General features: G+C 39.1%; 1 protein-coding gene and 1 long non-coding RNA gene across 6 annotated transcripts; one reads left to right on the forward strand and one right to left on the reverse strand.

Annotated features, from left to right (window-relative positions):
- The first annotated feature begins 1397 nt into the window (after positions 1 to 1397).
- Positions 1398 to 9666, forward strand: LOC139973879 (uncharacterized). 5 transcript variants are annotated; one of them, XR_011795348.1, is made up of 2 exons: positions 1398 to 8485; positions 8934 to 9666. XR_011795348.1 is itself a non-coding variant. In XM_071980765.1 (2 exons), exon 2 carries the CDS (start codon positions 3428 to 3430, stop codon positions 7847 to 7849), a length of 4422 nt encoding a protein of 1473 aa, XP_071836866.1. In that variant the 5' UTR covers positions 1398 to 2561; positions 3286 to 3427; the 3' UTR covers positions 7850 to 9666. The 5 variants fall into 5 exon arrangements, 3 of the variants coding, with proteins under 3 accessions (XP_071836866.1, XP_071836865.1, XP_071836864.1); XR_011795347.1 differs by having other exon boundaries at positions 8953 to 9666; XM_071980765.1 differs by having other exon boundaries at positions 1398 to 2561; positions 3286 to 9666.
- A 9174-nt stretch (positions 9667 to 18840) lies between these two features.
- Positions 18841 to 23839, reverse strand: LOC139974051 (uncharacterized). Its single transcript, XR_011795375.1, has 4 exons — positions 23240 to 23839; positions 22243 to 22419; positions 21419 to 21576; positions 18841 to 20089 (listed from the first exon to the last, which is right to left on the reverse strand). It is a non-coding gene; the product is annotated as an uncharacterized lncRNA (long non-coding RNA).
- Between the last annotated feature and the right edge of the window lie 2985 nt (positions 23840 to 26824).

Raw genomic sequence — 26824 nt, forward strand, 5'->3', positions numbered from 1 at the left:
TAGCTTGTTTGTTTTATGCGCATGCGCACGTTACCTTGTTACATTCTAACCCAACTCCAGTATTACAATAATGTGTACGTCATTGGAACTATACCTGATTCATTGCAACACTAATCGACACTCATTGCGTAATAATAATTTCATAACGTTTTTACGTTTTTAGGTTTTTTTTTTTCTCTCCAAACGTTTACCATATTTTATCAATGTTCATTATGTTGCAATCCCAATGCTATATAAGCGTGGTAAAACCCGGTCATTGCAGATTTAGTGGCCTCTCTGTGTGTGTAATCCAAACAACTCTCGATATTTGGAGGACGTTCGGTGTGTTTACAGATTCTTCAAGCACTTGGCCAGGTTTCAAGGCCGGGCTTTTCGGGTGCATGATCAAAAAGAGGCCAAGGTCGGCTTAATTTACTGAGCTAAAAAAGATCGATGCAGTTGTGAAAAGGTTTGTCAATAAGACTCTTTGAAGGAGTGGTCAACTTTACAGATAAGTATTAGATTTGTGAATTCAAAATCGCAAAAAACAACAACACAATATACACTTACAGGGTATTCTTGACCCATGTCCTTCACAGAGAATCAAAATCAGTGTAACTAATTAATACTTACTCGATATGAGGAGGACGAAATCACCCACCTTACCCCCTCCCCCTTCAAATATACAATACTAAGAACCAGTGGTTGAAGTATATATAACCTCGAAGATGTTTAATGCAGTAATCACTGTAGCGCTTGTCTGTATCGAGAACTCTTATAATAGTTGAGTTGTTGCTACAAGGTAGCTAACAACATGAAAGGAGTTAGAGCAGGGGCGGATCCAGGGTTCTATATAGGAGGCGTGGTCCTGGGTTCGTTGGAGCCTACGCCCATGTAGGCGGGGGTGGGGTTGGGCGTTGTTCCCCATTATCAAAATTAGCAGTAGTGTCTGTACAGGAAACTTGCAATTGTTGTCCGGTGTGCAAGTTTCTGCAATGTCACACTGCGCCAGACATTACTGTACAGTCAGATATTGAAAAGGTACAAATGGTATTATTGAATGTATTCCAATAAATGTATTTCCGAGGAGACAAGCTGCCTTTAGGGTAGACTAAAAAAGTTGTAAATGGTTGAGAGGTGATGACCATTTTGGGATTCCTTCTGGCATATTTGATGGCAATGTTCATCAAGAAAGATTCCACAAGCACTCAATTGTAAATTGGTACTTTAATTTGTTTGTTTATTTGTTTGTTATGAAACGACACTTCAACGCAATGTTGTACGATCCCAGCCGATAAGAGGGCTAATTTATTTTCACAATACAGTTTATTGGATCGCCGTACCTCAACCCCCCCCCCCCGCACCCTTCTCACCTATCTCCCCACCACACTTCAAACTTTGAAGATATAGCTGGTGTCAAGTTTTTGAGGGAAATTTGAATCCTCCGTAGGCTAGGGAGTTGTTGTGTTTTGCGGTCCAACAAGTCCGCCGTAGTTTGCTTTTGTTTGTAGATATGTAGGGCAAGAATGAGCGCTACGCATAGGTGCGTTACGAAATTTTAGGCGTGTTACGTAATTGTCTTGTAGTCTGAATTTCAGGCTGGTAGTAATTAGCTTCCTGCTTTGCTTTGTATAGCGCGAAGACGTTGGTAACAAAAGGGGTAGGATAGTGAAAGAACCAAGGTATGTGCGGGTATAGTGTCATTGTCGTATGGAGCCACACCAGAGAAAAGTTGGGTACAGTCCATCGTAGACCTTTGCCATGTAACGTGTCTTTTCCCCAACGGTCTGACTGCGTTAGTTTTCGCAACAGCTAGAAAGCTGCCTCGTTGCCAAAATCACTTTCAAGGGTTATATATAATATCTGAGCAAGGGCGTCAGAGTATAGCGAAGGTAGATTAGAGCTTTATTAGGAGGAGTTTCTGCCTGATGTCGAGACGCCAGACGCTTGTCGAGACCAGTTTCCTGTTGTGTGTTTAGAGCCATTTTTCCATCTAAATGGTGAGTTACACGTTTTCTTTTCCCTTAGAGAGAGAAATACTGTATTACAATATTAGGAATGTGTAGTAGCAATAAAGATTATTGTGTGTACTGACTGTCACTAGCTTGATAGGGTTGTTTTTGGTCATCCCTGACATGGGGTGAATTGGTATGTTAATTAGGGTCGTGATTCGGGTCGACAGACTGATTCACTGTGGTTTTAATATTCGGTGGCCGAAGAAGGGTAATAAATGTCATCTGTATTTCATCCTGTAGGAGTATTGTATTTAGGGAGCATTATAGAGAGATTAGTGATAGAGTAGTAATGTACGTTGGAAGTACTGCTCTTTAAATCCCTTATATAATTATCGTTTTCGAGTTGCAACGTCAAAGTCAACATAAGACGATTGAACGTTCAGGCTCGAAACAGTATTTTGACAGTTTTGACAAGTATCACATCGTGTTTTAGTGTTTGATGTTGTTTTCAGGCTTTTAACTTTGGGCTGGGACACGAGTGACGTCGCTCGCTCGATTATTGGTCTCCATTTCACGCCCCGGTCACGAGGACGGGTGAACATCGAGACGTTGCCGGTTCTCATGGAGGTTTGAAACTGTGTTGGCGAACCGTGAATTATTAGCACGTGACTTTGTCATAATTGGCAGATGTTTTAATCGTTCAACGAACTGACAGATACCCGAACATTACTTCTGAACTTCTAGACGCTCCTGGACAGTCCAATAGCTCGATGCATTTTTAACAAATGATTAGGCGAAAGATATATTTACGTTGTTATGCATGTGATATTTTGGGAATTTAAGCTGACTTGCCATTGAACGTTGATCCATAACCTAGCGTCTTTTAACGACAAAAAGGGAAGCCTAAATTAAGAAATAAGAATTAAAAGAAAGAGAATAACAAAATAAGAGATTAATATTATAAGAGTGCAAGAATTGATTGAGACATAAGTTAAATGATAAGGGCGCGGCGTATATTTTAGTAAGATAATTTAAGGTATTTTTGTGTCGGAATATTGTAATTTGTGATGCATCACACTAATAGGTTAATTGTTTAAAGTAATTAAACGTAGAGCAAAAGACAATAAAATATCTTTGTGTGTTTTTGTTTTGGTTGTAGAAGGGCTCTAGTATACGAGAGAGAGAAAAGGTATCACCCTTCCAAGGTGTAAAAGTTGGTTGACCCGTGACAAATGGGGGCCTGTCCGGGAAATTTAATTCTCTCACTTGTTCAAATAGGTGTACGAAAGGGTCCATATTATCTTATTCTGTATTGAGATTACTAATTGTTCATGTTTCCGTTGCTTTTCAGGAGGCTGGTCTGGACCAAGCGTCTCGGCGTCTCTCGTTCGTGGGACATTGGCAACTCCAGTGGTTCTATTTCAAGTTCTCTGTATATCGTGAGTTTAATCGTGATTACTTGTGTATTTGGTGTATGTCCTTCATTAGGAGTCATGGCCAAAATTGGGGATCTGGAAATCCAAAAACTTGTAGAAATAGGATCTTCATTTGGACTCGAGGGGTCCGATTTGCAAACATTCGTGATGAATGAAAGTGACAAATGTAAACTTCGTCGCGATGAAGAAAGGCAGCGTAGATCAGAAGATAGAGAATTGTTGCAATTGCAAATTGACCTAGAATCACTTAAGAAAGAAAATGCTACAAGTGGCAACTCTGGTGATGCTCATAGGACGGTGACACAAAAAGCCAAACCACCGAAGCTACCATGCTTCAGTGAAAGCGATGACTTGGATGCCTATTTAGATCGTTTTGAAAGGTACGCGGGTGCGCAGAAATGGGAAAGGCAGGACTGGGCGATAAATCTCTCGTCGCTTTTGACTGGTAAGGCACTGTTTACTTATGGTACGCTTCCTAGTAGCGAGGCTAACGATTACGATAGGTTGAAGCTAGCGTTGTTGCGTAGATACAATCTAACTCCTGATGGCTACAAAATCAAATTCAGATCTTCAAAACCAGACAAGAATGAAACGGCAACCCAGTTTGTGTCAAAACTATGCAAATACTTTGATAGATGGATTGATACCTCCAAGGTAAAACACGAATATGATACTCTTAGAGAGCATTTGGTGTTGGATCAATTATATCAGGCTATCCCAACAGAGCTGGCAATTTTCATTAAAGAAAGAAAACCAAAAAATCTTAGCGATGCTTCTAAACTAGCTGATGGATATTTGGATGTCCATAAGGGATGGGGTCGAATGAGAAATCCATTCAGTAATGTGGTTGATTACAGACCTAAAACAGAGGCAGTTAAACAACCCCCAAGAAATCAATCGTCTGTGCCCAGGAAAACGGCAGTATGCTATTATTGCAGAAAACCGGGTCATTTTTGGAAACGATGTAGGCTGGCCCCCAAATCGTTTGTTCCAACTATGGCGATGCTTGTTGACATTGTTCGAACGAGTTGTGAACTTGATGAAGTTGACCAACCGGACATTGATGGAGTAGAGGGTGATGGGAGGGATCAACCATCCAGCGAAGCTGAAACCCCCACCATGATTTCGTTTGCTAGAGTGGATAGGCCAACAGATGACGTGTTAGTAAACGATCGTTTGGAACTTAAGTGTGGATACACAATACCTATTGTAAGTGCAGTTTCTAAATTAGTCGAAACAAACATGCCAGTAGCTGTGGGATTCATTGGCGATGTGAAGGTGCAAGTACTCCGTGATACTGGTTGTAATGGCGTTGTAGTCAAGCGCGCATTGGTCTCCCCAGATATGCTCACAGGTGAATTTGTCCCTTGTGTACTTGCTGATCAAACTATACGCTATGTTCCAGTAGCATCTGTCCCAATTGATTCTTCCTACTATGTTGGCACGGTCTCAGCAGCATGTGTGGATAACCCCACGTGTGATGTACTGATCGGTAATATCCCTGGTGCGTGTTTACCATGGCAACCAGATCCTAAATGGGAACCACAAAATTCGAAGTGCGACCCCCCAGAAATCGTAGGTGCGGTGCAGACGCGTAGCCAAGCAAAAGAGAAGCCATTTAAACCACTTAAAGTAAAAGAACCTATGCCGGACATTGTGGACGCGGATGAGCTCAAAAAGCAGCAGCAAAGTGACCCCTCCTTATCGAAGGTCCGTGAGAAAATAGGTCAAATTGTCAAGCACAAAAGCGGTAGTTCTGCGACTTTTGTCATGCGAAATGGTATTCTCTGCAGAGAATTTTCGAATCCAGGCAAACCAGGCGACGCTACAATTCGGCAAGTTGTTGTGCCCACAAAATTGAGGCAAAGCGTCATGAGTATCGCTCACGAATCGCTCCTTGGCGGCCATTTAGGTACACAGAAGACTGTCGATCGGATTCTGTCCAATTTTTTTTGGCCTGCGCTTCAGGCGGATGTACGGCGTTTTTGTAGATCATGTGACCTGTGCCAGCGCACGACCCCAAAAGGTAAAGTCTCTAGGGTACCACTAGGCTCTTCCCCAATTATTGATGTGCCATTTCAGCGCGTGGCAGCTGATATTGTCGGTCCCATATTCCCATCATCTGAACGCGGCCATCGCTACATCTTAGTGCTAGTTGACTATGCGACGCGCTACCCCGAAGCTGCCCCTATGAAGTCGATTGAATCCGAAAAGGTAGCTGAGGAATTGCTAAATATATTCTCCAGGGTCGGATTTCCGCATGAAATTCTTACCGATCAAGGTCCACAATTCATTTCTAACGTAATGAAGGAAGTAGGAAGACTCCTCTCCATTGATCAGTTAACTACAACCCCGTACAATCCTAGGTGCAATGGCTTGGTCGAAAGATTCAACGCCACCTTGAAATCTATGTTACGCAAAATGTGTGATGAGCGCCCTAAAGATTGGGATCGGTACATTGACCCGCTCCTATTTGCCTATAGAGAGACACCACAGGGCTCGACCAAATTCTCCCCATTCGAACTTCTTTATGGTAGGACTGTAAGAGGCCCAATGCAAATCCTAAAAGAACTGTGGACGAATGAAACTGAAGAAACTGAAACCCGAAACACGTATCAATACGTCATGGATCTCAAACAAAGGCTGAGTGAAACGTGTAGACTAGCTCGCAAAGAGTTGCAAAAATCTCAGGCAAAGTACAAATCCTACTATGATAGGAAAACCAAACTAAGAAAGCTTGTTGTGGGTGACGAAGTGTTGCTCTTACTGCCAACAGATCAAAATAAACTATTAATGCAATGGAAAGGTCCCTATGTCGTGTCAAAGGTCGTGAATGAGGTCGATTACACTATCGATATGGGACATGTGCAAAAGACCTACCACATAAACATGTTGAAAAAGTACTTTAGGTCAACCTCCCAGGTAGTCGGAAATTCACCAATTTATGTGTCAGAATTGTTGGAGTTGACTGAAGCGCCAGTAATTAACGAGGATGTGGTAACTCTAGATCACGAGTGTAATCTTGCTTCCAAGAATGACATGATAGGTCTCCCAATTGTAACTCCGAAAGAGAAAGTAACTGATGTCCATGTTAATACGAATCTTTCAGAAGGCCAAATTCACAAAATTGAACAGTTGATTTTCAGTTATCCTGATGTATTCACGGACTTACCAGGAAAAACAAACCTTGGTGAGCATGACATCAAACTCATCGACGAGGAACCTGTAAGAAAAAAGGCGTATCCTGCACCCCATGGCTTAAGGCATGAAATTCAAACAGAACTTGGCCAAATGTTAGAAATTGGTGTAATAGAGCACAGTGACAGTCCATATGCGAGTCCGTTGGTCATTGTTAAGAAGTCTGACGGCACAAACAGGTACTGTGTCGATTATAGGGCATTGAATGCGAAAACTATATTTGATGCTGAACCAATCCCTGATATTTCAGAAATCTTCACAAAACTTGCAAAAGATTGTTTCTTTACCAAATTGGATTTATCAAAAGGGTATTGGCAGATACCAGTCAAAGATGAAGTAAAGCCGTTGACTGCTTTCATCACACACCATGGTTTATACCAATTTAACACGATGCCGTTTGGGTTAATCAACTCGGCAGCTACGTTCAGTCGTGTCATGAGAAAACTACTGAAAGGAATCCCAAATGTTGACAATTACATAGATGATATTTTGGTTCACACTGCCACTTTCGAAGATCATTTAACTGCACTTGAAGAGATCTTGAAGCGCCTGAGGGAGCATAATTTGACAGCAAAACCATCAAAATGCTGTGTTGGATATGGCGAGGTCGAGTTTTTGGGGCATATAGTCTGTAAAGGAAAGATTTCCCCAAGACCAGAAAAACTAGAAGCAATTAAGGATGCACCCCGACCTCAAACTAAATCCCAATTAAGGTCCTTTCTCGGTCTTGCCGGATATTATCGGTCGTTCATTCCAAACTATGCGGAAGTAGCAATACCCCTAACAGATAAATTGAAAAAGGGTGAACCCAACAAGATACGATGGGAGGAGGCACAAGAGCGATCATTCCGGTCTCTAAAACATAAACTATGCGACTCTCCGATACTTCATCTACCCGACTTGGAGAAACAATTCATATTAAGAACTGATGCCAGTGATGTTGGTATGGCCGCTGTATTGCTCCAAGAAAGTGAGGAGGTAAAGTTTCCAGTTGCATACGCAAGCAAAAAGTTCACCAATGCTCAGAAGAATTACTCTGTAATTGAGAGGGAATGTTATGCGATTGTGTGGGCAGTTGAGAAATTCGAACCATATCTTTATGGCACAAACTTTGTTATCGAGACCGATCATAAACCCCTCAAATGCATTCAAAAATCTAAGGTCGCAAATGGGCGCATAATGCGTTGGGCATTGATATTACAGCACTATCGATACCATATCAGGGTCATTAAAGGTCGAGACAATATCGGCGCAGATTTTCTTAGTAGGGCTATCGCGTAAATTTCCCAAGGAAAAGTTATAGGTATAACATTTTCTTAAGGGGGGAGTTTTGTCAAGTTTTTGAGGGAAATTTGAATCCTCCGTAGGCTAGGGAGTTGTTGTGTTTTGCGGTCCAACAAGTCCGCCGTAGTTTGCTTTTGTTTGTAGATATGTAGGGCAAGAATGAGCGCTACGCATAGGTGCGTTACGAAATTTTAGGCGTGTTACGTAATTGTCTTGTAGTCTGAATTTCAGGCTGGTAGTAATTAGCTTCCTGCTTTGCTTTGTATAGCGCGAAGACGTTGGTAACAAAAGGGGTAGGATAGTGAAAGAACCAAGGTATGTGCGGGTATAGTGTCATTGTCGTATGGAGCCACACCAGAGAAAAGTTGGGTACAGTCCATCGTAGACCTTTGCCATGTAACGTGTCTTTTCCCCAACGGTCTGACTGCGTTAGTTTTCGCAACAGCTAGAAAGCTGCCTCGTTGCCAAAATCACTTTCAAGGGTTATATATAATATCTGAGCAAGGGCGTCAGAGTATAGCGAAGGTAGATTAGAGCTTTATTAGGAGGAGTTTCTGCCTGATGTCGAGACGCCAGACGCTTGTCGAGACCAGTTTCCTGTTGTGTGTTTAGAGCCATTTTTCCATCTAAATGGTGAGTTACACGTTTTCTTTTCCCTTAGAGAGAGAAATACTGTATTACAATATTAGGAATGTGTAGTAGCAATAAAGATTATTGTGTGTACTGACTGTCACTAGCTTGATAGGGTTGTTTTTGGTCATCCCTGACATGGGGTGAATTGGTATGTTAATTAGGGTCGTGATTCGGGTCGACAGACTGATTCACTGTGGTTTTAATATTCGGTGGCCGAAGAAGGGTAATAAATGTCATCTGTATTTCATCCTGTAGGAGTATTGTATTTAGGGAGCATTATAGAGAGATTAGTGATAGAGTAGTAATGTACGTTGGAAGTACTGCTCTTTAAATCCCTTATATAATTATCGTTTTCGAGTTGCAACGTCAAAGTCAACATAAGACGATTGAACGTTCAGGCTCGAAACAGTATTTTGACAGTTTTGACAAGTATCACATCGTGTTTTAGTGTTTGATGTTGTTTTCAGGCTTTTAACTTTGGGCTGGGACACGAGTGACGTCGCTCGCTCGATTATTGGTCTCCATTTCACGCCCCGGTCACGAGGACGGGTGAACATCGAGACGTTGCCGGTTCTCATGGAGGTTTGAAACTGTGTTGGCGAACCGTGAATTATTAGCACGTGACTTTGTCATAATTGGCAGATGTTTTAATCGTTCAACGAACTGACAGATACCCGAACATTACTTCTGAACTTCTAGACGCTCCTGGACAGTCCAATAGCTCGATGCATTTTTAACAAATGATTAGGCGAAAGATATATTTACGTTGTTATGCATGTGATATTTTGGGAATTTAAGCTGACTTGCCATTGAACGTTGATCCATAACCTAGCGTCTTTTAACGACAAAAAGGGAAGCCTAAATTAAGAAATAAGAATTAAAAGAAAGAGAATAACAAAATAAGAGATTAATATTATAAGAGTGCAAGAATTGATTGAGACATAAGTTAAATGATAAGGGCGCGGCGTATATTTTAGTAAGATAATTTAAGGTATTTTTGTGTCGGAATATTGTAATTTGTGATGCATCACACTAATAGGTTAATTGTTTAAAGTAATTAAACGTAGAGCAAAAGACAATAAAATATCTTTGTGTGTTTTTGTTTTGGTTGTAGAAGGGCTCTAGTATACGAGAGAGAGAAAAGGTATCACCCTTCCAAGGTGTAAAAGTTGGTTGACCCGTGACAGCTGGTACAGTATAGAAGTATACGCGATAGAATATAGGACCATATAGAGCATATGCAGATTTGGTACAATATATTCTCATCGCCGTAGGATTCTTGTGAACAAAACTCCCAAGGATCAGGAGGTCATGAATTAGGTGGGGTACAAATTTATGTAAAACATCCGCTAGGCACTCATATACTGGAATCGCTCAAAACCATCATCAGAATAGAAAGACCGACGACATTCATTAGTCCTTGCCCGCAACTATACTATATACTATGTCAACGTAGTATATATAGGCGTGTATACATGCATGGGAATGGGACTCTCAGCATACTGCAAGAATACTATAGGGCAAGCCTGACCTGGGCAGAGGCCAGACTTGTTCCCTGAAGCTAATTTTAAAATCAAATGCACGTGGTCTGTGATTTATGTTCCCATGACTCTATCAGGTACGGTACAGTATTTTCAGCAATATTATACTTAATCGATGTCTTATACTTGTTTTGTTTTGTTGGAAACCATGGTGACGACGATTTTTCTTCATGGGTACCTTTATCGGTTATATCGGTCCTGTGGTGTACTACCGATCGTCTGTCCTTGCAACCACGTAAGTCATGTGATTGCGCAATTAATAGGCAACAATTATGTTGTTTCTCTCCTTGATGTGGTCCAACATATTAGCTGATTCATCCACCCTTCTCCCTTTCTCATCTTCCTGTCCACGTTTGCTATACTCCTGATACACCGTTTCCTGTCAGCCCCACCCCCCCATCCACCACCTATGGGGTCGAACAGCGCGGGTTTGTGTTACATCGCAATGGGGGAAGGGCTGTTATTGCCCATGCACTGCTGTCAATGTGTTGTCTCAGTTTGGACTACATATGTAGCGACTATATACGGTATAAACACTGCCCCTGTCGACAGGACTTGGTCTACAGTAAGTAGGATCATCACTTTAGTGAAGATCCACATATAATGCCCGAGCTGTTGAACGGCTTGTTTACGGTCTAACTTGCTCCCTTTTCTTCAAGGTCTTTGGGATATCTATATAACGAAAGGACGCTAAGCAAACCTACGATTCTACTGTAAGTGCTCTTCGTCATTCTGCGAGGGATTCTGCTAAAATAGTTTTCAGATGACAAATAAATGGTCTAATCCCGTGTACTAACATGGTAACAGTGCCTCTCTCTTGTATACGATACATTCACGTGTGGCTTTAAACTGTTGTTGACATTCCTACCAATGTATTTGTTTTTCGGAACTGTACTCCAGAAGGGATTAGAGAGCGACCACGTGATTGTGTTGATGGGTGAGAAGGGTACTTGTTTGTCTCTTAACAGTTTGTTGAAATCATTAACATTGTAGCAGCATTGACCTTAATCCTGCTATAGGTTACGAACCATCTCTGTTTACTTCTTACTGAGGCACCACAGTTACAGACCACCCTGTTCGTGAACTTGATAAAGTCGTTTATTATGCAAGGAATGTATTTCCTTCTATATATATTCGTCTGCTGGAGGGCCTCACTCTTCCCAAAGAAAAAAAAATTAATAATAAATAATTACAGCAGACCCAACTGGCGAAAGGCAGAGATCATTGGTCAATTCTCTTTTCGTAATTAGAAGTAACTTACCATTCCGATTTACTATTGTAGAAAGATACATAAACATACGTGTGGTCCTCTATCATCAATAGTTTAGTCATGAATAAACATGTTCGTGTCATTTATATGTAAATTTATGGTAATATTCATGGAAGATGATGTCATACAAGACAGCTCTCCGTAATAGATACTGCGGTTTGGTATAGGCCTAAGATATGGTATGGTTAAAAGTACATGAAAATTATGGAACTTTTAAAAAGAAAAGCTCACAACTACTATACGTTCAGGATGGTATATTGTCCCACAATAAATGCCATTCATTATCACCTACACACACGCATGGACATAAAAATGAATTCTGATGCATTTTGATGTGGCCCATGTACGGTCCGCCTATTGAAAACCCCCTGTTACATACAGAGAGCAAAGGGTTACTTCCCTTCATAGCTTGGTTTTGACTTTTCCGCGTGGATGTATATGATGTCATCATGAGGTCATGTTAAGAGGATTGATATTTGATTCAGCATATGAAAACCCCAAGCCCATTACAGATACATAAACATATAATAATCATTTGTGGCCCATGTGGCCCATGCACGGTCCGCCTATTGAAGACCCCTGTTACAGACCGAGCAAAGGGTTACTTCCCTTCATAGCTTGGTTTCGACTTTTCCGCGTAGATGCACTACATATGATCTTTGTGTAGAACAACTCCACCAGCCAACTAAGGAAAATCTTGTTCCATTTGGGAGATATTCTTGTTTATAAGTCGTGTCTGTGAGTTGTCATTGTGTTAATCTGTGATCTGTCATAATGTTACTAGGATCTGAAACCTGTTATACTTTCTCGTTCTTCTGATTTTCATACTTTCAAGGTAGTATGTTAACAGTGTTAACACTGAAAACTGATGTCATCATGAGGTCATGTTAAGAGGGGGGTTGATATATTTTAGATTCAGCATATGAAAACCCCAAGTCCATTACAGATATATAAACATATTATAATCATTTTAATAAATAAAGAAAAACATAAAGAATTAAAGCACATGTGGCTCGATGATGTCATATTTAGACTTGATCAAGTCTTCAGCCTTCAGTGGAAGTTGTTCACGACAGTTATTTCTACCACAAAGATCATCAATGAGGGCTTGTGTCTCTTTTAACTTCAGTATAGCAGAGTCATGACCGGTGTCTACCCCGTGAACTCATTATCACATGCCTTAGTTCTAAGTTTACTTTACCCCATCGTATACATGCCACCTGAGTGTTTATTTGAAACTGAAAAAAAGAATTGTGGCGAGTTATGAGCCAATGAAAATTTCTATCATTTTCTAGCAATATCAACCAGACTCCAATTATAGGTCGACTTCTGCTATGTCCTCTGCACACCTGTAATCGCCTTTTCGTTGCCAGATATTCTCCACAAAGTAAACATAGTTTAATAAACACTATAGGTGAGTTTCTGCGTAAATCTTCAATCTCTGTATATACTATACAGTCCATGTTTGATAGGACACTAAACATAGTCTAAGCGGTGCTTTGGATGTTTGTGTACGTCTAAACTGGCAGAAAAAAGTAAATATTGCTCATATATATGTGTACAAGATTATGTACACTACGCTATGTGTCTATGATGAATACCGTATCACGTGATTTACTTTCAAGGTCAACCGGGATGGCAAATTGTGGAAATCAGTGTCAATGCCCGGGAAGCAGACTAATTGACCGACTATAATAGCAGCAAGTAGATTATTTCGGAGAATTGATACCGTAACTTTCTGACACATTGCACACTCACTCACTGTATGATGACTAATGCCTGTATAAGGCTACACAGCTGATCATTATGTCTATATCAAACACGCTGTTAATCTGTAATGCTTCTATATATGGTTAACTTTTGAACTGTGTTAGCCGAGGTTCTATTTCTTGATGTTTGAGTATAAATTTGTATCCAGCAGGTTCCAGAAAAGGGGTGGGTGGGTGTATACTACCTTTTCCAGCCCGCACGAGAATGAAAAGGCGTTATGACTATTACTTATTAGCATATGTCCTTTCGTGTACAACTAATTATGGACCTAATTCATAACCTAAATTTTCCCTCAGAATGCACACATAGTCATGTCTAAGATGTTATTAATTTGTGGGCGACGACCCCCCCCCCTTCTCCTACAAGGGATCGGGCTTCAACGACCCCAGGATTATACCCCTCGTATTTTTAAAGTCATGGATTCGCCCCTGTGAAGCATCGCAAAATGCTTGTTATGGGAAAATTGCAAATTGCTCACCCAGAGCAAAAATGTATACCAGCTTTTGTACAAACAATAAGAAATACATAATTAATAATTATGATAAATAACCAAAGTTATTACAACAAAAGTTTAACGTACACTTATTCTCCGAGACATGTAGTAACGCAATGCTTTTCTAATTGTAGTGCAGCAGTGGTGCTCAAAACTGTTCCACAAATGTGTCAGATGGGCACGTCGATACCCCTGTCTTTCTTTTTGGCACCTATTTAGTAACTTTCATACAACCGATCCACTCATGACCTTCCTTTGTCGTATTTTTAACTTTTCTTCTTCCTCTTTTCTTTGTTTTCTCCCCCCCCCCCAACCCGCTCCCCCACCCCGGCTCCCCCCTAAACAATAATGTTGGTGGTTTGGTTGTATCAGGGACTCTCATACAACCGTTTTCTTATCGCACAGCATTCTGAAAGTAAGTTACGGACGAGGGATGGGATTGGTGTAAGGGGGTTGCAGAAGGGGTTGGAGCGCCGTATATAGGAGGATAAGATTGCTGAAAAAGAAACAAGTTTAACAAGCGGATAAGCTATCATATTACTTCAGCAAAAGTCCAGTTATTCCGTTGAAAAATTATTAATATTATTAATATGACTAATAGTGAGTTCACCTGTTTTATATTTAGGTTCGTATAGCACGAACACCTATATATAGTTGCGGGTCTAACAGCAGCAGGCATGCCGCTACTAGTTTGAAACGTACCGTAGTCTACCATTGTATGCAAATTAATTGTTTTTCTTGAAAACAACCTTCCATGTTTGAAAAGAAAATAAGATGATAAGTTTTGTAACTTTGACTAAATATTTCGAAAGGATTACAATACACTTTTTTTAAGCTAAACCTTTATTTGCATACTTGTAATTAACTTGATCGGATTTTGTTTTACAATACAACAATCTAGCTTTATGTAGTCATTTTTTTTAAGGGGGCGGGGGTGGAGGGGGAGGGGCCGGAGCAAAAAAAAAGGTAGCTGCCATAAGTTATGTGAAGGGGTGTAAGGGGGAGGGTGTTGTGTGTTTTGTCTTGATTTTGCTCATGTATTTCAGACCTCAGTGATCAAAGCTGCAAACGGAACAGACTGCTTTCAAGCGGACTACATACAGACATAGTATAGCGCATGTTGCCGCTTACATTGCAAATCATGTTGTGACGTTTTTACGTGGGTTGACGTCTTCTTACCAGTAAGATAAGCGCAATTACCAGAGTGCTGCACAAAACTCTTCCAATTCCTTACTAAACTGTCACGTCACGTGTCTATAAACTGACTTCTTCGAATTGCTATAGTACTCCATGATTTAACACCAATGCTTGCCTGCTGTGATGCGAGCCTATGGTAATGTGTCATAAGAAGTTCCATGGAAAATGTCTGTCATAACCCAGTGAGTTAACGCCCCCCCCCCCCCCAGCTGAGCCCATTTACAACCACTGCCTTTAGCGTGTTGCGGGCGAAATGCAAATATGGGCAGACAATAAGAGGCTACATGCTCAGGCATTTTTGAGGAACACTGTGTGGTACGTAGGCCTGGTATGTATGTACACATTACATTATGTCTTCTTAATGTAGTTTTCTCTTCCCACTTCGTTTGTGCGATTGGTAACTTCATTTAATTAAAGATATTCCAGGTTATTGCCGGCAGCCGACATCTTCCTTTGAATATATAGAGTACACGATTCGTTTCCTAGAATTTTCACAAATTTTCAACTTTTTTTTACCTATATATATATATATATATATATATATATATATATATATATATATATATATAGTTGAAAATTTGTGAAAATATATATATACATATGAAAATATATATATACATGTGAAAATATATATATACAAATATATATATACATATATATATATATATTTATATATATATATATATATATATATATATTTATATATATATATATATTTATATATATATATATATAATATATATATATATATAATTTTCACAAATTTTCAACTTTTTTTTGACCTATATATATATATATATATATATATATATATATATACATATATATATATATATATATATATATATATATATATATATATATATATATATATATATTTACATTTGAAGTTACATTTGAAGTTTTGATAAATCTGGGAAGCTCATTAAATACGTGCAAACCACGACGAGGAGTGTTGCGCTCATCAAAATATCTTCTTTGCCCTTCATAAGTTAACCCCTAATTACAAGCCTACATATATCATTGGAGTACTGTGATGTTCCTCTTTTCAAAGATGACAATAAAATATTTAAAATAATAAGCCTTGGGCAGCTAATCTGTGTTCAGTTTCCTTGAAACGAAGGTTATGAAAATAAAGGGATATAACATAACAGAAAATAAGGCAGTCAATCCCTATCCATCATCATTGTACATAATTAGTTAATATTTATTCATAAATAAAACTAGATTTGAGAAAAGACTTGTAACTGGTCAATCTTTGATGGATTTTGATGAGAGTTGTATAGATATTTTTATGATTTCTATTGCCTATTAGAGTGATTAGGACAATGTTGTTCATATCTTTAAGGTGGTTCTCTGACATTTACCATATATAGTTCTGGCTGTAAAGTTGGTGACCCTGCAAACAGCCGACAGCAACTATATATACTATAGTACTGGACTATGAGTATACTCTCACTGTGACTTCAATGGGATTTTAACAGACTTTTCCACTTATCTCGATAAAGTAATCCTAGCTGGCTGTCTGGTGTGAAGGCTGAGATTTCGTTATATGAAACCCCGACCAGCTACTTCTTTAAATAGGTTGTACGAAATTAGTAACAATGAGAGCTGATTTGCTGGTATAGGAGGGATTCACTGTAAACGTTTCCCTCTTATGTACAACTTCAATTTCATTATTTTCTACTTCTTTTGGAATGCTATACGGTATAGCTTTCCCACGACTTCACAGGGTTATAATAACTGTACGTGCCTGTCAGTTGTGTGAAGTTCGGTAACTGATTCCTTCGGTCTAAGATCAACTGTTGCATACGTGTCCAGTCGAAGTCGAAGCAATAAATAAAAATTACTTAGTTACACTGTATGTTTCTCAAAAAAAGAGAACCCTCTATAGGTAGCCAATACTAAATAGATGTGGGACTATATATAGATTATGAATCCTGATACAACCAGATATAAAATAACGTTATCTTATTATTCTCTTTGTTGGATAAAGGAACAACTTAAAAAAGAAGAATCGCGAGTAAAGTACTTTCCTATTCTTTTTGAAAAGGTTTAACCTCCCCTTCCACCCTTCCACTTACCCCTTCCCCTTCCCCTGACCCCTTCCCTTACCCTCCCCTTATCCCCTCCCCCATTCCCCTCCCTCTGTTGTGTAGGACCGAGCGTACGAAGTAGAGCCAATAAACACGTACGCCTGTGCGTATCTCTAGAACTGTATTCTACTTACATACTATATACACTTTAGCAACATTACTCATGCATAACAAGACGGAAAGCTTGTCATGCTCTTAACAGATATCACCCCTCCCCTCCCCTCCCAGACTCACCCTGTCTTCTACTTCCAGAGTAGATGAACTAACATCATTAAACCATATAGTTAAATTACAGGGCAGAATGTCCAAAGCCTGTCTAAAAGTATACTGACCTATATATATATGTACATTTAGCTGTACAGTATACAGACATCAGATTCAAGAACCATAGAAGCATGAAGGCTTAGGCGTCAAGTAATTAGGAGGGTATCCTTATAGTGACGTGGTATTTATAATCCTCTTAGTAGCCTATACTGTACCCGCAGTTTATCAATATACCCACTGGCCTGTCAAGTTTGTTGTTAAAACCGTCTAAAATTATGACATCGCTATCAACATAATAAGAAATGAAATTAGAACACTTTGAAAACAGTACCGGTGTGACAGTACAGAGTGTCCCCCTGTACAAAGTGTCTCCGCGGACACTTTGTACCAGCATATTTAGTCCGGTCGGACATTATCTGCTGAAAATTGTGTCCCACCCTCACAGCAAATATAGTCCCACCGGACGAAATGTCCTGGTACAGAATGTCCGCAAATACTTCATAGCATATTTTGTCCCGCATAAAATTTAAGCATTTCGATATTCAAAAGGCAATTGAGTTCATTATATCAATAATTAGAGCAGATGCATACGTCAGAGTTAAATGTTACAGGAAATAAATGAGACGTTGTGCGTTGCTGCAAAACAAAAAATAGAACGGGAAAAAAAAGAAACAAGTCTTCCATCTGCAGAAGATGTTAATCATGTTTTTGTTGTGATTGCTGCTATGTTATCCTCCGTATATGTTGCATTTTGTATTCGGCAACTACATTGCGTTCATAGTCATCTTTACAGAGGGAGAGATAGTATAAACCTAACTTCCTCCCCAACGGAGGGCTGGTACGGGATAGGTAATGCAACAGCTACAACAAAATATGATAATTGCAGAGGTAAAATATTACGAACTTTAGGAGTCCAAACTTCATTTTTTCCGTATTTCCCTAACACACAGTGGGTAAGTTTTGGCAAGTATGGTAACTGTACTTCATGGGTCTACGAGAGTTGCCTAGCCAATATGAAATTTCATCCGTGCGTAAAGCTCATTATAGGACGGGAAGTTACCGAGAGTGTTTTCAAGTTACATCCTAAATGAAATCGGCAACGCTGTATACAAAGCTCAGGCCCATACACATAATTTTGAGTGCAAGGATAAGGGGGGGGGAGTTGGGATGGTAAGTTATCGAATTTGTGTCATGGGGAGGGGTCTTCTTAAGTCTGTGACCTATCTGTGATGAGTTCCAAAATATTTTTGTTTGCTAATAACAACCGTGAATTAGCTGGGAGATACTTCTCTGACCTTGAAAATGTCAACACTGCCCAACCCTCTCCATATGGGCTTGACACCTATTTATTGACTTTCATTACTACTTTATTGTTTACTTTTTAACCGTTCCTTATTTTTGTCACTCAATCGTCGAGTCAAGGTTTTCTCCCTCTCAACAGGGTGGAAGGACATTCCCCCACCCCCTGCCCCTAAGCCCGTTGTGATGGCCATGCGCGAAGCAAATCTTCATATGTATAGACAAATGGCATTCCAGGCAATTCCAGTGATAAAGGTTCATTGTTTCTTATTATGAAGGTTTCTTATTGGACAAAAGTGGTTCAAATTAGAAAAGATGTATTAGACAATATTCTCTTCAAAAGAGCTGCAAAACATACAGGAAACAAAACAAAGCCAAACAAGGGAAAGAATAAAGCAAATAGGACAGAGCAGGATGCAATATGCTAGATTTGTTGTCTCATCATGTTTCTCACACTTTAAATATGTCATTCTTGTAGAGAAAAGTTTGTTTAAAGAAAGTTAATATAGTAAAAATCAAAACATGAAATTGGATGATAGTCATGCACAAACACAATATTCTGAATCTATATCAGACTGGGCAAAGAGTGAAAAAATGATTATACATGGGATCAGGGAGGCAGGAGCCGGGGGGGGGGGGCACTGTCTGTACATACTATTTTTAAAATGGCATCCCATATCTTTTTATAGCAAGGTTAACAATAAAGAATCTCAATAAATAGTATTGATAACATACTAACACATCATACATCATATTTAAGTGATATGGCCGGTGTGTATCGGTTTATAGCATAACGAGTGGTGGTTGTGGAATGAGAAAATGTCCCTCTGATGTTGTGTGCCCACACCCACTTCCTACCCCCTGCATGGGGAAATTTAACTGGAATGATGACTCTCCCTTTGTAGCTCTGATGCAACTAAAGATAATCCATGCTTTCTAGAGCATCCTTCAAGCAGGGAGGTATTGCTTGGTTAGAATGATATACTACTGTCACTCTTCTTCAAACAATATGTACTTGAAACTCTCATAATCCACATGAAGAACATCCTCTTTAGAGTTTTGTAAAGACCTCAATAAAACCATGCAGAAGTTTCCCTATTAGAATCCCCCCTTGAACTGCTTTCCACAAACAGTAGGATTACCTATAAAATGCTTTAATGTGCAACTTGATACCGTCAAAAGTTAAATCTTGATTGTAAATTACAAAATAGAATAGCTGATTCTCATGTATCCAACGGGTTTTTCGTTAAGACTTACACAGAAATCCATAACAGCAAAAGTTACAACAGGAAGCAGAATATGGTCGGTTATATGTTTTACTATGAGAACTTATCTTGAACACATTTTCCAGAACCAAGAAACACGCCTTCGTATTTTTTATTTAATGAAGTAATGAGGTGATAAAGAATTTCGAGCGTCACAACCCTTCAACTTGAACTGCAAATATATGGATTTCCACCGAACGACTGGCAGTGAAAAGTCAATGGCCTGTCTTTGCTTAAACATATAGCAGCCGACGAAGTTTTCTCTGATGATATGTTAGAGTGAAAGACAAGATTATTGTCGGTAACAAGTTAACTGCTTAGAAAATCGTCTAGACATGTCTTCTGTTAACTTCATACATACTCCCTCCATTGGTGGTCATGCAGAGATGAGATATCAGTACAACCAAATCTGTGCAAAATAAAAGTTGAAAGCAATATTATGAGTAGTGAATGCCACACTGTAAGTCATATATAAAATAAATTATCTTCTTGAAAAGTTATGTGTAAGCTCCACTACAAAGATAATTAACATTCACCATATTGGTTAAGTGTAGACTGTATAGTGTACAACTGAACTATGCTTAGGCATTGAGTTAATTGGATGATCTTTTATTGTGACACTTACATGTTTATGGGAATAGTGGGTCCATTTTTTTAATTGGAGATTGCATGTCATAATTTTGGCGCTATATTGTACAGTTCACTACCAAACCTGAAAAGTTTTAACCACATGAGCCAATACAACATTTGTGACATATTAATGAAATTTAATATCAGAAATTTATCAAATTAGCTTAAGCTAGGATACAACAGAAGTTTGATGCCTTTTGGTGCTCTATTGATGTATGTGTGCATGGCATGACTGTTTAATGCCGATCAAACATTAATTATCCTGAATCAGGATCCATGGGGGTTCAAAACACCCTCTGTATGACCCAAATGCAAAAACAAATAATGCTAGCTAACCATTATTATGGTAAAATGTACTATTATACATCATTTTGCATCAAGAGACCTAAACATTGCCTTATTTTGCCAAAACAGAGGGTCCCTCTTCCAGGTTTCAGGAAATATCCCCCCACCACACACACAAACACATTTAGCAATTTTCCACAACGGACCTAACAGAGAAATGGTACCAAAACTCAGTTGATACATTATCTCTCTTATCTTGTCGAAGTTCCTGTCAAAACAGCCAATCAGTAATAAGTTCACACTTTCTAAACAGAAAAGTTCCCCGTGGTTACAATATCAAACTGTCCAACACCTTTTTGAAAAACAACACACAAAAGGTGGTGTCTAGCTGTGGAATGTGGTCTTAATTATTTACTCATCATTTGTTTGAACAAATAAACTGTGTCTGCTGCAGTGAAACATGTCCAGCCAAAATCACTTATTGGGGATGTAAATTAAATGACGACAATTGTCAGGCTATATGCTACTTAAAAACCAGAGGTGGAACCTTTGCAAGTAAATATAGGAACAAAAACTTCTTACATATAAACTTGTTAATGGGGACTTAACCTGCAAAGATTTACAGTACACTTTCTCGGTTCTCACCTACCTTTGTGACCTTTCTGTATGCTTAATACCTATTTGGAAATGAGTTATACTCAAACACAGCATTCTGCCATGCACTACAAGTTATTTGCATGGTACAAATAACAGATATGATGCCATTCATATTGGAACTAGTTACTAACTACAGAAAATTGTTCACATTTTAAGACATGCTTACCTCATCATCACATCAGTAATGAAATAAGAAGTTGATGCTGCAGTCTTGTCAGGCACTGCCTTAGTCTCAGGCCACTTTGAATAGAAGTCAGACAGTGTTATCATGTACAGTCGATTGGCAGCTGTCACTGGTAGAGGACCAATAAGATCAACACCAACCTGTTAAGAAAGAAGACAGCATTTAGGTGCTAATTTAATTTTTTTTACAAGTTGTAGGCTTTGCCTTGACTGTTGTTCTATTCCATTGCTTCATGCTGTACACAGATCTAGATAAAAACAGTGGGATATCTGATCGAAACAGGGTGTTGGTGGATTTAGGCCAATTATTTTTACCTTGCAAATATGAAAATGTAACTTACACCATACTGTACCATATATTTACAATCGCTTCAACCACTAAACCAGTAAAATGATACGCCACTTTTTGCAACTTACAATTACATGCCTATATTGATGGTTGCTCTGCAGTTAGGCCAGAGTGTGGCTTAAAGGTTTGCTGTATAGGCCCTAAATATGCCAAATTTTCACTTTGGACAAAATTCTGTAAGTATGTTTACATCCCTGAAGGAAATTTACCTCACTGGGACATTCAATCATCTCGTGTCATCATTTAGAATGTCTGAGCACAATTTAAAGGGTTATTACCCCCAGAAAAGTACTTTTTGAAAACTTCTAGCAACTAAAGTGGCCAAAATTTAGGGCCAATACAGACTACCGTTAAACTTGTAAATGTTTAATTTGTCCAGAAAGAATGACATTAACTAAACTAAACCTTCACGGCATACTGCGGACATCCTGTGCAATTAAAACAGATTGAATATTTACCTGTTTCCATAATCCAGTTACAGGAATGCTATGGAGACTTGTTCGTAGGTCTACATGACAATGACGCTTTGACATCCTGTTGAACATAACTTGTTACATCAACGTTGATAGTTTTCCAATAGAATCTAGACAATAGACATACTCTGTTGTCTGGTTTATCTATGCAAAGATGAACACCTTCAAAGAGATAAGAAAATTCATGATCAAAGGAGATATCATGTTTTTTTGCCCCCCCCCCAAAAAAAACACACAAACAAACAAACACACAAATATATGGGCTGCAGGATTGGTAGTTCTAGCTGAAGTGCCTTAAAATTGAATTACAACTCTATATCAGTGTTTGAAATGGAATATTCCCATTATTGTACACATTGCATGGCCACAATTGGGGTCTATAGATATTTAAGAAGTTTTCTTCTGCAGTGATGTTTGGCATGTAGAGAATATGCCACACCTAAAAAAAGTACTACCAGGCCTTCAATATCTGTTCTTACCAACCAAAATTAATGAACGTGAATTTATTATGTACAGTATTAGTGCCACTTTCCTCTAGAAGTAGGCTCGGCTATATGCTATAGTCCAATAACTGCATTTTATAGTGTCCCATGCATGCAAACCAGACTAGCTCTCTAAGCTTTAGTAATCTGTTGTTATCTTTTATGATAGGCAGGGCGATTAAAGGTGGAAATTTATAATAATTGTCACAAAAATTTGTTTGGGTAAATTTGTTTGGGTAAACAATTGGGTAAACAAAACGAAAAGAAATAGGCCCTAATAACTTTGCTCAAGCATACAACTGATTATAATGTTGCACAAGCAATTGCTTGACTTTTGCGAATGAGTGTTTACAACTAACCAAACGTGGTAAAAGAATATCATGATTTGTTCACCAAAAAGATCCTAGAGGCCTGGTTATAGTTTAACTGTGGAATGGCCGTTCGCCATTTAACAACCAAAGGCATATTGTGTATCCTATACTGTAAGTTACAGACATTACCTTATAGATGTCACTAGTCAGTGTGAGCTGCTTCGATTTGGGCGAGTTGAGTAGCCCTAGATAGCAACACTTTCCTTCAATTTCGGTACGCAAGAGTTCCATTTTCAGCCAGTCTGAAAGACTGACTTTGTCTCCGTAAGATTCTTCTCTGTTTTATTCTTGTAAACCTACTTGGATAGCTCTCATCTCTTAGAATATCCGCAATTTGTCTCACGTTTTCTGCTAGCTTTTCCGTTTTTAGTTGTCGCACGACTTTACTGCAAAATATACGGAAGCCGAAATGCGACAATTTGCTAATAATACGGATACTGCCAGAGTCCATTACTAATTAAATTTTTGCTACTCGGACGTACATGCTACGGCGGACATTGTGTTCAGGGGGACACAATTTACAACAAAATATATGACCGTCAAATAATGTCCCCCTCCGTGTAACCATAGCATATTCTGTCTGGGGAGACAGTCTGTACCAACTGGCCTTGTACAATAGGTCCGGGGAGACCAAACGTACTGGTAAATCCAGTATAAACTGTCCTGTGGGACCGGGACAGTTTATACTGAATATGGAATATTTGCGACAGTTTGTACTGCTACACCGGCGTTATTCCAGGCTAGCATGCTTCAAAAGCACTGACCGGTCTTGGTTTTGAATTGTAATTTGGCTACATCTTAAAGGGCTATCATAATTTAACATATAGACCTACCAAAACTGCTGAAAGACAGTGTGCGGTAGCTATACCCCCCCCCCCCCACCACCACCCAACCCCTAAATAATATTGGTCGGTTCATTCATGATTTGGTCGAACGGAAACACCTACAAGGAAAATTTGAACTAACCAGCATTTTGAGTTATATGAACAAGATGCATGAACTTGAACTATACACCGTTGTTACGTATTACAATACCATCTTTTGGCGAGTAACTTTAGTCACGTGATCGAATCACCTTTCTGTCGAGTCGTCGTTTGAATGCCAACATGAAATCAATCACGAATATTTACGTGCACTTTTATGCAACATTTACTGCGGTATGTCAATCGTTGCTTTGGAGGCAAGTGTGAAAAGGTTAACCGTAATCTGCAGAAATTTGAACGATGAACTAACGATGCCCTGGTTTTTTGACGGATGGGGGTGTTAATGCACCTCTTCGATGTAAATGAAGTTCACCTTATACAGAAACGAACACGGATATAAATAATTATCTGTCTGTTTTGAGATTTTTATGTTTCATATCGGCTTTGCGGAAGTGTTTCTTTCTTGGTAAACATTAAATGCGCCTTGTTTAAATATTACCGCCGTGAGCTTTCCTCAAATATACAAGAAGACGGAATCCAATTTTGGAAACTTGGGCCGTACGTAGCTGAACCGGAAGGTTAAAAGTGTATGTATATACACTCGTCTTAGATTGAACCGTTATGAACCTGCATGTACAAAACATAAAGCAATTATCACTCTCAAAATTGTTATTATTTGTCAGTGCAGGCTTCTTATGCAATTTACTTTAAGATTGAAATGTTTATTGCTGTGATTACATCCCGGGAATTGCGTAAGGGTGGGTGATTTGGGTGGGATAGGGGTAGAGGCCGAGGGCCATGACCCCCAACATCAGTCTGGGAATGTTTTTTATCCAGTCGGGGAAAGGATAAGACCGCTTCTCCTGGCCGAGAACGCCATCAAAGACGGGTCAAGAGGTCTGGCGTATACAACCCCAATTTCAAACTCACAAACAAAATAAAAAAGGATTAGCCAGCACGACCATTTCACCTTACTTTCTTCTTGGAGTCGGCATTAACGTCCCCAGGGCCACAAGGTCTCCTGGATCCACTCCTGGTCCTTTCATTAAGGTCCATGGCCCTATACCAAAACCAGTCGAGGGATCATAAGGACATGACCGCCCCCTTATCTTTAAAAGCCTTCGCTGATGTGAACATTTTGTGTTCGAGAGATTTGCCCGTGCACGTATTGATCCAACAAACTATGACGTTTAAACACTCGGGATTAATCTCTTGACTAAATCCAGTAATAACAGCGAGCAGAAGAAAATGAATCACCCTATTACATTTTGAAAACTGAAATAAAACACCACCCTGCCGTGATTGTTTCATCTCTACCACCACACATCCCTCCCACCATTACCCCACCCCTCCCCCACCATTCACAACTTCCTACATCTTTCCCTCATGTATACTTAGTCTGCCTTTGAAAGAATGTAAGTCATGTTATGATTGAAGATCGGGTCCTCATATCTTTAAACATGTATGGATTCGTAGATCAGTAATGTAACGAGATGTTGTCCCCTCCCATTCCCCTTACCCCTCCCCCTCCCACTCTCTTTGATCTCTGAAAGAATCGAAAACAATCGTAAACCTATACTGCGCATAAACGCTTCAGTCATAGATGTAATCAGTTGTATATCTTCCTCATACTATAGGATATACGTGTGCCAAATGTGGTAACTTCTAGGAACCACACGGGTGCATTACTAGGTCGGAATTTCCGGAAAGGAAAGTAGTTAAATCATAAATTATTATAAATTATATTATAAAATGAGTATTATGTAACGGTTACTTCCTTGAGCGGACCCAGTGTGGAAACATTTGATGAACATAAGTGAGGCCTTCAGATTGAGATCAACCATAACAGAATAAACCAAAGGTAGTTCCCACGGAAAGTAATCATTTCTTCCGATTCAGATTTCCTTGCAAGATCGCTACGTATTTAGTTTCAGGGTAAAAAATATATATGTTATTTAACATTTATCGCTTTTTGTTGTTGTTAATGTGTGACCGATGTCTATAGCTTATGCAAGTAATACGTACATGGCAAGAAGCCGCCACCCTACCCCCCCCCCCCCAACAAAAAGAGGGGAACAGAAAGAAAGGGGGGATAATAAAAGGAAAGTTAGAAAGTGACTTCATTTTTAAAAAGAGAAAAGAAATATTGTTGCACCTACCTAGAACTTTGTTTTCTTCAAATTTGGTTTAATATGTGATTAATATTATTCACAGTAATTAAAGTTTTTGGTTTGCTATTCTGTTTTAAATTGTGTGACCGATGCCTACATGGAGTTTATGAAATTAAAACGTACATGGCCAGAAGCCAAAACAAACAAAAAAAAAAGGGGGGGGGGAGGGAGAGGAATGAAAAAGAGACTTACTTTTTTAAAGAAGAGAATACAAAATCGTTGCATACATTTAGGCCTATATTATGTTCAAATTTATTACTACGCAGGTAAGAGGGTTTGATTCTCTCTTAAAGTGAAGTATAAAAGTCCGCATATTATACAGCCGACCTCACATGCATGAAGCTTTTACAGATCAGATGGCATATTACTTGAAAAACCGTTAAGAACTTTGTAATGCTCATCAAATGCGTCTTTTCAGCAAAAATGCAGAAACGTTTATAATGACGTAGGGCTATATATGATAACGTAAATGAAAGTAAATTCTACAGAGTGCCTTCGCTTTTTCGTTTTTTATTTCCGATTCGTAAAGTCATTAATTAGTAAGATTCTCTTTAGCGTTTTGGCGATATATTTTGTCACCTGCAGAACAGTATAGAAACCATTCAATCGGATAGTTCTTC

The sequence above is a fragment of the Apostichopus japonicus genome, chromosome 9 (genome assembly GCF_037975245.1).
Source record: "Apostichopus japonicus isolate 1M-3 chromosome 9, ASM3797524v1, whole genome shotgun sequence".
Taxonomy (NCBI): Eukaryota; Metazoa; Echinodermata; class Holothuroidea; order Aspidochirotida; family Stichopodidae; genus Apostichopus; species Apostichopus japonicus.